We start from the raw sequence: 12,081 nt of genomic DNA, 5'->3' as shown, positions 1-12,081 counted from the left end.
CAAAACTACTTCGTAAATGTTCATATGGTTGCTAAATTCGAATTCAGCTCCAAAAACTGGTCTAGAAACATGTAAAACTCGAAAAAGTGAACAAAGGTCATCAAAGGTCAATGACCTGACCTGACCTTCAGGTGACCTTGACACCCACCCTAATGCATGGGGGCAACAGCATATCACATGTTTGAACGCTTGAAACCACGAAAAGACTGCAAACGCGCGGCTAATGCGAGCCGACATACGCCGAATCGCGATTCCGGCCAAACATGGTCTCGAAATGTAGGTCACAGGTCAAAGGTCATTTGGGTCAGGGTCATGAAATTTTCAGGGTAGGCGTAAAATTGATGAATGCGAGGGTACTGAAAGTTTCGTCGCGATCGGCCGCTTTTTACGCGAGTTATTTGCGAAAAACCATGGGGGGGGTCCGTTCGACCCCCCTTCCCTATACGGGCGAGGGTTAATAATGTAATGTCATTGAGAATGTGTTACGCAACACGAAACGTCTGGCGCACAAGTTTTATTTGTCTTTCTCTCATGAGTTTCGGAGCGATTCTCTTTCAGCATAAAGAAGATGACAAGAGACTGATTCGCAACATCGAATCCCTACACAAAAAGGTCATAAATGCAGCTATCCGTCTTGTTCAATGAAACCTGCCTATCTAATAATCTGCTTCCGAGCTTCTCAAATATATATATATATATATATATATATATATATATATATATATATATATATATATATATATATATATATATATATATATATATATATATATATATATATATATGTTAAAGGGAGTTTGAGAAATCCGTGAGTTTGCAAACTCCCTGAGCCATCAGTGACTTTGCAAATTCACTAGGGAGTTTGCAAACTCACTGACCGGTCAGGGAGTTTGAGAAATTCCAGAGCGATTGGGCCAAATAAAATCAAATGTGTAAGATGAGGTTGTTGTTGTTGTTGTTGTTGTTGTTCCCTCCGGCCCCCCCTAGGGGGGCGTAGCCAGACGGCTCAGTTGGGCTCGAAAGCCGGCGGCCAAAGCCGCCACCACGCCGTCGTCCTGTAGCTCGGTCACCGTAGGGTGGATCGTGCCCACTCGTGCCAGGCGGCGCCCCGCCAGCGCCGGACAGCGCAGCAGGACGTGCCGCGGAGTGTCAGCCTCCTCTCGGCACACACGGCACAACGCGGCCGGGCACCTCACGGAGCCGCACTGCTCGCATCCAGGCGACGGTCGAACTTCTGGCGCACGAGCGCACCCGTGCCGCCGCCCCGGCTCGTGCCCGAGGCCTGAGTGCGCCTGTGCCGCCGCCAGCCCGCCCCGGTCCGTAGCTGAGTGCGCCTGTGCCGCCGCCAGCTGATTGGGCCCGCCGGACGACAAGACTGGCGCGGATAGGCAGAGACGACGCATGCCATTACGTTTGTTTACTTGGTGATTAACGTAGCGACTCAGGAAAGAGTGCTCGGAATAAATCTCGTTTAACTCATTAAATACAACTCTTTCATTCGGACCGACCGAAACACAACATGGCGCGATCGGTATTGTGATTATTAAGTGATTGAGTTTTAAAGTATATAGACATGAGTGAGAACGAGAGTGAGGTGCAGACACTATCGGCCCTGCTGCGGAGGCAGGCCGAGCTATCAGCCCAGCGTGAGGAGCGCCTGACGAGCATGATGGAGAGCTTGATGTCAAGGGAGCTCTCCACGGGAATGGGAACGGACACGACTACCGACGCGGCGGGGGCTGAGCGAGGCGCTGACGGCCGTTCCACCACCGCCCGCCCAGCCGTCCGCCTGCCGGCTTCGGCGACCCCGGCTCCGTACCTGACCTCTTCAGCCTTACTTCGTGAGTTCACCGTATGGACGGAGAAGGTGAAGGGCTATTTTCTGCTGACCGGAGCCGGTGAACTACACGTGAAGGGCCAGCGCGCCGCGCTGCTAAGCTTGCTAGACGAAGACTGGCACCGAGTAATCCGTTTCGGGCTCGACCTGACTGAGGACGCGACCCCGGACACCGTCATGAACGCCATGGAGGGTCACCTGCGGAAGCAAAGAAATGTGCTGGTGGACCGCAGAGAGTTCTACGGGCGCGTGCAGGAGCCAGGCGAACGCTTCGACGAGTTCCTGTACGAAATAAAGGAGCTCGCTTCATTTTGTGACCTCTGCGAGCATTGCAGTGACTCACAGATTCGTGATCGCATTGTCTGTGGTGCGCGTGACGAAGACGCTGTGAGGCGTATGCTTGAGGAGCCCGAGCTAACGCTGAAACGCGCAGTGGACATTTGTCGCGCGAGTGAAAATTCACGGAGCACATGTGAAGACCTGCGCGGCAGCGAGGGCTACTCAGTGGCACGCCTGTCAGCTTACAGGCGGGGTCGCAGCCGGCTACGTGCCGCCCCTGCCGCCGCCGCGACCTCCGACCGGCAGCGGTCGGCCCAGCGCTGCCCAACGTGCGGCCGCCGGCCACACGCCGACCCAGACACGTGCCGCGCCGCCAGCGCCATCTGTCGAGCGTGCGGCGAACTGGGACACTTTGCAGCGGTCTGCCGCCCGGTGCCGTCGGACCACACCGTCGCTGCTCCAGCCGGTGGCACCCCGCCGGTCCCCGCCCGCGGCCCGCCGGCGCACAGCGCCCGGCGAGGGCCGCACGGGCGAGATATCCAGCGAGTCATCGCGGACATACATATCAGCGGAGTCTGTACTCGTCCCGCGCCTACAGTCGAGATTCAGCTGATGCACCAGGCCGGGAGCAGCACGCTGAAATGCACGCCGGACACAGGAGCTGAAGCAACAGTCATGGGCGACGCCGTGGCTCGGTCGATCGGCATCGATCTCTCCCAACTGGAGACCGACCACCGGGCCAACTTCACCGCCGTTGGACAGCGCCCGCTCGACTGTCTCGGAGCGTTCGGCGCAGCGCTGAGGCTGGGTGACCGCTCCGCTGACGCTACCGTCTACGTCATCAGCGGACTGACGGGGACACTGCTCAGCTGGTTCGATTCGGTCGCCCTGGGGACCCTGCCGGCGGACTTCCCTGCCCAGATCCCGAACGCGACGCAGCACAAAACAGATGGTCGACAGGTAGCGACATCTACGATAACCGACACGCCGACGGTGGCGCCCGTGGCGGTTGCCGCCGGCAACGCCGCGCCGTCGCCGGCAACGTGCTTGCCGACATGGGAGGAGGACGGCGACCCGTCTGACGAGATAATAGCCGCCCATGCAGCCGCGATCGTGACCCACTACCCCCGGGTATTCAGCTCGGACGGTCCGCTGCGGGAGATGGACGGAGGATCGATGGTAATCGAGCTGCGTGAAGATGCCACTCCAACGGCCGTCACCGCCGCCCGTCCAGTGCCGTACGCCTGGAGAGCGGATATCAAGGCCCAGCTGGACGAACTGCAGGCCCGTGGTGTCATTGCACCAGTGGACTACGCCACCGAGTGGTGCCACCCGATGGTCGCTGTCGCCAAGCGGCCGTCCGGAGTGCGACTGTGTGTCGATCTGACCCGGCTGAACCGGTTCGTAAAGCGGCCTACCTACCCAGTACGGCCTCCGCACGACGCTGTGGCCGACATCCCGGCCGGCAGCCGCTGGATGACGACACTGGACGCTGCCATGGGGTACTTCCAGGTACCGCTCGCCGAGCCGTCTTAAGATTTGACGTGTTTCATCACGCCCTGGGGCCGTATGAAATTCCTGCGAGCGCCACAGGGGTGCGTGTCCGCCGGGGATGAATACAACCGGCGCGGTGACACGGCCCTCGGTGATATTCCGAACACGGTGAAGGTGGTGGACGACCTGCTGGCGTACGACGCCACCTACCGGGACCATCTAGCGCACGTCCTCGCCGTGGTGCAGCGCTGTGAGGAACGCGGTATCACTCTGAACCCCAAGAAATTCGTGTTCGCCAGGCACGAGGTGAACTACTGCGGCTACCGTATCACGCCGGACGGATACACCTCAGATGGGGAGAAGCTTCGAGCCATCGCCGACTTCCCGAGGCCCGAGAACGTGACCGATCTGCGATCGTTCATGGGTCTGACGAACCAGCTCGGTGGCCTGTCATCGGAGCTCGCACACGCCGCCCAGCCGCTTCGAGACCTACTGAAGGCGCGCCATCTCTGGAGCTGGACGGCTCAGCACGAGGCGGCCTTTCTGCAAGTCAAAGCAGTGCTGGCCGCGCCACCCGTGATGGCGTTCTTCGATCTGAGCCTGCCAACTATACTGCAGACGGACGCCGCCCGGACCAAAGGACTCGGTTTCGCGCTGCTTCAGCGACACGGCGACGACTGGCGGCTCGTGCACTGCGGCTCCCGGTTCCTCACGGACACCGAGTCACGATACGCCGTGGTGGAGATCGAGCTGGCCGCCGTGCTGTGGGCGTGCCGGAAATGTCACATCTACCTCGCCGGCCTGCCGCAATTCACACTGATCGTCGATCATCGGCCGCTGGTACCGATTCTGAACCAGAAGCAGCTGAGTGAGATCGAAAATCCTCGCCTGCAAAGGATGCGTGAGAAGCTGACGCCATACTCCTTCACTGCCAGCTGGCAGAAAGGATCCGAGCACCAGATACCAGACGCGCTGTCACGCGCTCCAACCAGTGACCCGACCGCCGATGACGAGGCCTCAGAGGAAGCAGAGGACACGCTCCACGCGGCTGTGATCGCAGCCCTGCACGCCGAGCAGCAGATGGAGGACGGTGCGCCATCAAGCTCACGGATAAGGAGACCCTGGTGGCGGAGGCAGGCCTCCCTCCGCTATCACTCCGTGCCAAGGAGCTAGCAGCCGGCGAGTACGCGCGCATAGTCCGTCTACCTCCGGGAGACCCCGCTCGCAACCTACTGGACAAGACACCACCACCGAGACTCCGCTACCGGGCCCACGAGGCATGGAGGCGCGCGGTGACGTCTGCCGAAGAGGCGGGTCTGCCACCGCCGCCACCGGCAGACGAAGACGCGACCCTCTCATTCAAGCCATGCTTCCGTCGGGTCGGTAGGTGGGTCTGCGACAGGGCGGGCTTGAGCGACCTCCCAGTGGAGCCCCTGGCACTTTACCAGGGCGCACCACCCTGGCACCACTGTGGAGACGCCGTCCGTTTCGTGCTGGACCTGCCGCAGCCCACAAGGAGGACAGACCTGCCGGAAAAGAGAAAGGAGGCGGCGTTAGCGGCGCTGGCCCTCGTCCCCGATCCAGACTGTACCATCTGGTCGGACGGATCCGCCAAGGAAGGCACCATCCAAGGCGGCGGTGGAGCGATCCTGGAGCTTCACCGCGAGGGACGCACAATAGAGTGCGTGGCACCGGCCGGTCGAGTGTGCAGCAGTATGAGGGCGGAGCTGGTGGCAATGACGGAGGCCCTGACGTGTCTCCATGAGCTACCGGCCCCCTCTAAAGCACTCATCAAGAGAGTGCTGCTCTGCACAGACTCCCGGTCGGGGCTCCAGCTACTTAGCCGCGGCCCGGACGACCAACAGTCGGCCATCGGTCAGCGCGTCTGGGGCCTAATAGACGCGCTGACAGCCGCAGGGAAGGATATCACCCTGCACTGGGTCCCGGGCCACGCCGACCTCGCCGGCAACGAGGCAGCCGACCGCCTCGCCAATCAAGCCGCCGCCGACTGCGCTCAAGAGGAGGCCCCGATCGACCTCTCCAGCGCGCGGACAGCCATCCGTCGCTGGACATCGGAGCTGGCCTCCGCAAGGGCGCAGCGGCACCCACATCGAGAACCTACTCCGAGCCACGATGAGCTGGACAGGTGGGGCCAGGCCACCCTGTCCCAGCTTCGCACCGGCTGCCTGGTGGAGGCCGCCTCTTCGCGGTGGGCAGCAGAGTCGACGGAGGGTCAGCCCGACGTCGGCACCGGACCGGTTCCCCCGGCCCGGAACAAAACGGTCTCCAAAGCGCCCTCTCCGTGGGGGCTCCTGGCGGCGGCCACCCATCTGGCTGCCGCCGTGTCGTCGCGCCGATCTCACCACCCGTTGTGGACTCATCACCTACGTGGACACCCTCCCGATTCTTCCGCTCTGGGGGCAGCGTTACGCCCATCGGCAGGCCTGGAGCCGCGCGTCGCGCGGCTCGGCATGCTGAATGATTAGCGACCGGGCCGCGCCCCCCGCCGTGACCGACGGCGGCGGGGAGGCGCAAGGTGGTCGCCGGGGTAACCGCCATCGCCGTCGAGCCCGCAACCGCAGATACCGTCGCAACTGCGCCAGGAGAAGTCTCCTCACCGTCATGGTATGGAACGCGGAGGGCCTCCGCCCGAAGATCGCGGAGCTAACCCCCTGGCTTTCCGAGGCGCAAGTCGACGTCATCGCGATACAAGAGGGCCAATTCCCTAAGACGGCTCCAAGGATACCCGGCTTCCAACCCCCGGTCGTAACACGCCGCACAAGAGGCAGAAGAAACGACGGCCCCGTGAAAGGAGGAGACGTCGCAATGTACGTCCGCGACAGTCGCAACTTCACGGTCCTGGACGGCCCCTTCAAGCCCGGTGTGGACGACACCACCGAGATATGCGGCGTGCGCATCCTGGGACCCCTCGAACTCGACCTCATCAACATCTATCGCCCGCCCATCCGCTCAGATGAGTCGGATGAGAGACAAGACCTGTTCGACCCGACACACCTGCCCAGCGGCGACAGCACCATCGTCGCCGGTGACTTCAATGCCCACCACCCGCTGTGGGACGCGGACTGCGACGAAGCGGACGAAGTCGGCGAGAGGATAGCGACCTGGCTAGACTCTATCGGCTGGACGACCCTCAACGACGGCCGACCGACGTTTACCAGCTACCGCTCCGGGGGCCAGACAGCACCGGATGCGGCGTTCTGCAGTCCGTCCCTAGCGCGGCGGACCAAGTGGAGCATTGGCCCCGACCTGGGCAGCGACCATCTCCCGATGCTCCTGGAGATCCGGACCGGCGGTGCGCCTCCGAAGATGATCCGGAAGACCCGCTGGTCGTTCAAGAAGGCGGACTGGCTGACGTTCCAGGAGGAGTGCGAGGCTGCCTTTGCGGAGGCGGGCCCGGAGCACGAGTCCGTTCAGGAACTGGCCACCAGATTCCACCAAGCGCTGGAAGAAGCAAGCGTGCGTCACATCCCTCGGGGAGCACGCAACCGGCCACGACCATGGGCCCTGGATCCAGAGCTGAAGGAGGCGGTCGACGCCAGACGCGCGGCGCGGCAGGACCTGAGAAGCGGGGACCGTTCGGCCAAGGAACGCTGGGTGGAGGCAAAACGCAGAGCAGCATCTGTGGAACGACGTGTCTCCCAGAGACAGTTCAGAGAATATGTCTCCACCACCCTCAACAAACATCAGAGCCTCGGCCGCGTCCACAAGACGTTGAAGATGTGGGAGGGTGCTTCCGACGACCAGCACAGAGCCGCTGAGTCGATGGAAGATGGCGACCGGACGCTCGTGTCGGACCGGGACAAGGCGAACGCATTCAACCGCACCTATGCGACCGTATCGAAGCAGGTGCGGGACCGGAAGGTGGACCGCGACACCAAAACCAGACTGAAGGCGTCCAACGTCAAGACGTGCCATGAGTGCTGGGGGCGGAAGTCCGGCTACTGCTCACCGTTCTCCGAGGAGGAACTGACGCGACAGATCTCGCAGGCGCAACTCAAGAAGTCGCCAGGCCCAGACGACCTGTGTAATGAGCACATCAAGCACCTGGGCCCGAGAGCGCGCGAAGTCCTCCTTCACCTCATCAATAGCTCGTGGCAGTCCGGCGTGGTCCCGCGGGAATGGCGGCGCGCTGTTATAGTGCCCATTCCCAAGGTGGGAAAGGACCCAAGGAAGATCGCGAGCTACCGGCCCATCGCGCTGACGTCCCACGTAGCCAAGCTGGCCGAGCGGGTGATCGCGACCCGCCTGTCACACCTCGCCGCCGAACGCAACATGATCCCACCTGAACAAGTCGGATTCCGCGAGAAGCGGGGCGTCGAGGATGTCGTCGCCCGGCTAACTCAGCAGGTCCAAGATGGATGGCAGCTCAAGCCGTGCCCGCCATCAAGACGTCAAGTCCCGGACGGAGAAGCAGCCCAGAAGTATGTCCTTGTGGCATACGACTTCTCCCGCGCACACGACCGGGTCGACTACCGTCTTCTGAGGGCGCGTCTTGCAGAGTTGGGAATCCCGGCCTGCTACAACACCTGGGTGTGGGCATTTCTTCGAGACCGGAGGGCCTGTGTCGAAGTCAACGGCACGAAGAGTGGCGAGCGCGTGTACAGGGCGGGCCTGCCGCAAGGCAGTGTCCTCTCTCCGACCCTGTTTCTGTTATGGTCGGCGCCGCTCGTAGCAACGCTCAAGACCCTGCCCGGCACAACCCCATTCATGTTCGCCGATGACACCTCGACGCTCTGCGCCGGCAACTCCATCGCCGTGGCCCGGGACCGGGCGCAGCTGGCGGCCAACACGCTCGTGAAGTGGGCCCGCCGGAGTAAGATGGAGGTCGCGGGTCAGAAGACGCAGCTGCTCGTCCTCTCCCAGAACCCCCGAGACGCCGTCGACTGTCACATCCACGTGGCGGGTCAACTGGTGGAAGGGGGACCTGAGCTGAAACTTCTGGGAGTGACGCTAGACAGGACGCTGAGCTTCGGCCCGCACTGCAGAAGTCTCCGTCGGCGCGTCCGGCCCCGAGCGGCCCAACTCCGACGTCTCACCGGCCGCAGCTGGGGGTTGCAAGAACAGCAGCTGCGCGCCGTCGCAAACGGCTACGTGCGCGGCGCGATAGAGCACGCGGCTGCTGCCTGGCTGCCGGCAGTGTCCAAGTCCAACATCGAGATCCTGGAGCGGGAGATGCGCGCCGTGGCGAGGATCGTCACGGGCTGCATACACTCCGCACCACACCACGGTGTGACGGCCGAGGCTGGCATGCTGCCTGTCGCGGCACGACGTACTGCGCTAGCGGCGCGTATGTTCGCGAAGGCTGCCGCGCTCCCGCCAGAGGACCCCCTCCGAGCGGTCGCCATGGCTGACCCCCCTCAGCGCCTCAAGCTGGTCACGGGGTGGCGCCAAGTAGGCCGGGAGGCCCTGCGGGAGCTACGGGTCGAGCTGCCGGTTGAGGCCCTACTACCAGAGCGACCGCCACCGTGGACGCCCACCGGCAAGATCACCTTCAACCTGAGCATTGGCGCGCTGCCCGCCGGTGCGGCGAGGTCCACGAAGAGAGACGCGGCGCTCCATCACCTGGCGTCCATGACGCAGTGCGCGACGTGGGCGTGGACCGACGGCTCGTCGAGCGGCGGGATCCTCCGCGGGGGGGCTGGCGCCCTCATCGTCGGAGCTGATGACAGCCGCACCGAGCTCCGTGTCCCAGCGGGCACACTCTGCTCCAGCTTTCGAGCGGAGATGGTCGCCCTGCAGGTGACGCTGGACCACATCCTGGAACACCAGCGGGACGCACCAGAACCAGTCGTTATATGTACCGACTCGCTGTCGGCGATAGCGGCGCTGAGAGAGGGTCCGTCGGCACAGCGCTCGGCCAGAGGCGCTGCCATATGGAAGCAGCTACTGGAGCTCACCGCCGGAGACCGAACGGTCACCCTCCAGTGGGTTCCATCCCACTGCGGGATCCCAGAGAACGAGTCCGCCGACGCCCTGGCAAACGAGGCTGCGACGCTGGCACAAGAAGACGTCATGCTCGATGTAGACACCATCTACCGAGCGGCAGTCCGCACCGCCAGAGACCGCGCCGCAAGGGACAGGCCGACATACCCGGACCCCGACCGCAAAGCCGCAACGGGGTGGTACAGAGAGCTTATGGGTGCAAGATGGCCACCACCTCTCACCAACATGGACAGGACGACAGCAGTAGACGTCCACCAGATCCGCACTGGGCGCTGGAGCGGCTCGGCGCAGTTTCTCCATTCCATCGGACGAAACCCATCTGCGGACTGCCCACAGTGCAGGAACCTCGACTGCCCTGCAGCTCGTTGCCCGCTGTGCGGCGAGCAAGCCGACACACCTCGACACATCCTGCTGACCTGCCCGGGACTGATGGGGGTTCGCCTCAGAATCCCGGCGGTCGGCAACATACTGCCGACGGTGGAGGAGGTCAGGCGCGGCGACACGGTGGCGGCCCTGGTGGCCGCCTTCAGGGCCCTCCAGAGCTGAAGCTACACCGCGGCTCTGCCGCGGATGGAGGGAAAACCAACAACAACAACAGCTTCGCACCGGCTACTGCCCACTGGTGCGAGCCACAGCTCATCGCCTCGGCCTGGTCGAAGACCCGACCTGCCGAGCCTGCGGCGAGGAGGAGGAGGACGTGGAGCACCTCCTGGCCGGGTGCCCTGCACACGTGGCGGCGAGGGCCGGCTTCTGGGGGCACTGTCCGACCCTGGCGGAAGTGCTCTCGGGGCCGGCCCAACACATCATCAGTTATCTGAAGAGAGTGGGGCGGGTGCAGGTCGCCACCGACCCGCCCCCGCCGGCCGCGCCTTAAGGCGCGGTCCGCGACCGCGCAGAAGAGAGAAGAGAGAGGACGGTGCGCGCCTGGCGCCGCTCGTAGATCCCAGCCTGGAGAGGATCCGAGCCGCCGCCGACCGCGACCCCGAGTACGAGTCCCTGCGAGAGACAATTCTGCACGGATTCCCAGAGCACCGGCACGAGGTGCCCCCCGCTGTTCGACCGTACTGGAGCGTGCGGGGCATGCTGGCGCTGGACGGTGGCCTGATCGTGTACGGCCCCCGGCTGGTAATCCCTGCCCGCCTCCGACGAGACATCCTCGACCGCCTGCACCAGTCGCACCAGGGCATCGAGAGAACAAAGCGCCGCGCCCGCCTCTGCGTGTACTGGCCGGGTATCGACCGTGACGTCACCAACGTGGTGTCATCCTGCCCGCGCTGCCGGCAGCTGGTGCCGAGCCACGCCAACGAGCCGCTGTGGCGGGAAGACGACCAGCCGAGCCGTGTGTTCGAGTCGGTCTCGGCGGACTATTTTCATGTCGCCGGCCGGACGTATCTGGTGTATGCAGACCGACTGTCCGGCTGGCCGTACGTGACCATCTGCCCTCGGACTGCATCGGCAGAGCATCTGACCCGCGAGCTGCGCGCGCTGTTCGCCCAGACTGGAGTACCGACAGTTCTGCGCACGGACGGCGGACCGCAGTTCACGTCTGGAACTCTGCGCCGCTTCCTGGGCCGCTGGGAGGTGCGACACGAAATATCGTCCCCACACTACCCGAGGTCTAACGGCCACGCCGAGGCGGCCGTAAAAACAGTGAAAAAGCTCATCATCACGGCGTCCACTGGCGGCCGGCTGGATGACGAGCAGCTGAGCCGGGGACTGCTGGAGCTAAGGAACACGCCGCGCGCGGACGGACGGTCTCCGGCGCAGGTGCTGTTCGGACACCCGATCCGGTCGTGTGTGCCGACCCACCACCGTGCGTTCGCGCCCGAGTGGCAGCGCGCTGCTGCTGAGTGTGAGCTGAAGGCCGCTGTGAACCGGGAGGCGGCGACGACCCGCCATGACGGGACGGCCCGTCCCCTGTCCCAGATGCGCATCGGCAGCCGTGTTGACATCCAAGACAGTGACACCGGCCGCTGGGACCGCCCCAGTGTAGTGGTCGGTGTCGGGCAGCGCCGCACCTACCTGGTGAAGACGGGAAGCGGAAGAGTCCTCTGGCGGAATCGGCGATTCCTCCGTCCCTACCGGCCACTGCTTGAGACTGGAGGGCCACCCGCCGCTGAGCCGCCCCGCGCGGCCGCAGATGGCGCAACGCCCGGCGAGTCCGTCCCCGCCACCGTCGGAGCAGCCGCACCGCGGCCGCCCCCGCTGCGCCGGAGCAGCCGTGCGCGCCAGCCCCCCGATCGCTTGTCCGTGCGCTGGGGTGGTGTGACCTATTCTCCGCAGTGAAGACGACCGCAGTCGTCTTGGGGGGAGATGGTGTGTTGTCGTGTGTTTCTGGCGCACGAGCGCACCCGTGCCGCCGCCCCGGCTCGTGCCCGAGGCCTGAGTGCGCCCGTGTCGCCGCCGCCTGCCCCGGTCCGTAGCTGAGTGCGCCCGTGCCGCCGCCAGCTGATTGGGCCCGCCGGTCGACAAGACTGGCGCGGATAGGCAGAGACGACGCACGCCAT

General features: G+C 63.8%; 2 protein-coding genes across 2 annotated transcripts; both read left to right on the top strand.

The window, feature by feature from the left end:
* The first annotated feature begins 1,573 nt into the window (after positions 1-1,573).
* LOC122392513 lies at positions 1,574-3,652 on the top strand. Its single transcript, XM_043387442.1, has one exon. The coding sequence runs from the start codon at positions 1,574-1,576 to the stop codon at positions 3,650-3,652; it is 2,079 nt and encodes a 692-aa protein (XP_043243377.1).
* Positions 3,653-10,144: 6,492 nt separating this feature from the next.
* On the top strand, positions 10,145-11,860 carry LOC122392500 (uncharacterized protein K02A2.6-like). The gene has a single exon (XM_043387420.1). It carries the CDS (start codon positions 10,145-10,147, stop codon positions 11,858-11,860), a length of 1,716 nt encoding a protein of 571 aa, XP_043243355.1.
* The last annotated feature ends 221 nt before the right edge of the window (positions 11,861-12,081 follow it).

Source organism: Amphibalanus amphitrite, unplaced genomic scaffold (assembly GCF_019059575.1).
Source record: "Amphibalanus amphitrite isolate SeventyFive unplaced genomic scaffold, NRLGWU_Aamphi_draft 000023F_arrow, whole genome shotgun sequence".
Lineage (NCBI taxonomy): Eukaryota > Metazoa > Arthropoda > Thecostraca > Balanomorpha > Balanidae > Amphibalanus > Amphibalanus amphitrite.
This window is presented reverse-complemented; position numbering and strand designations above follow the sequence as displayed.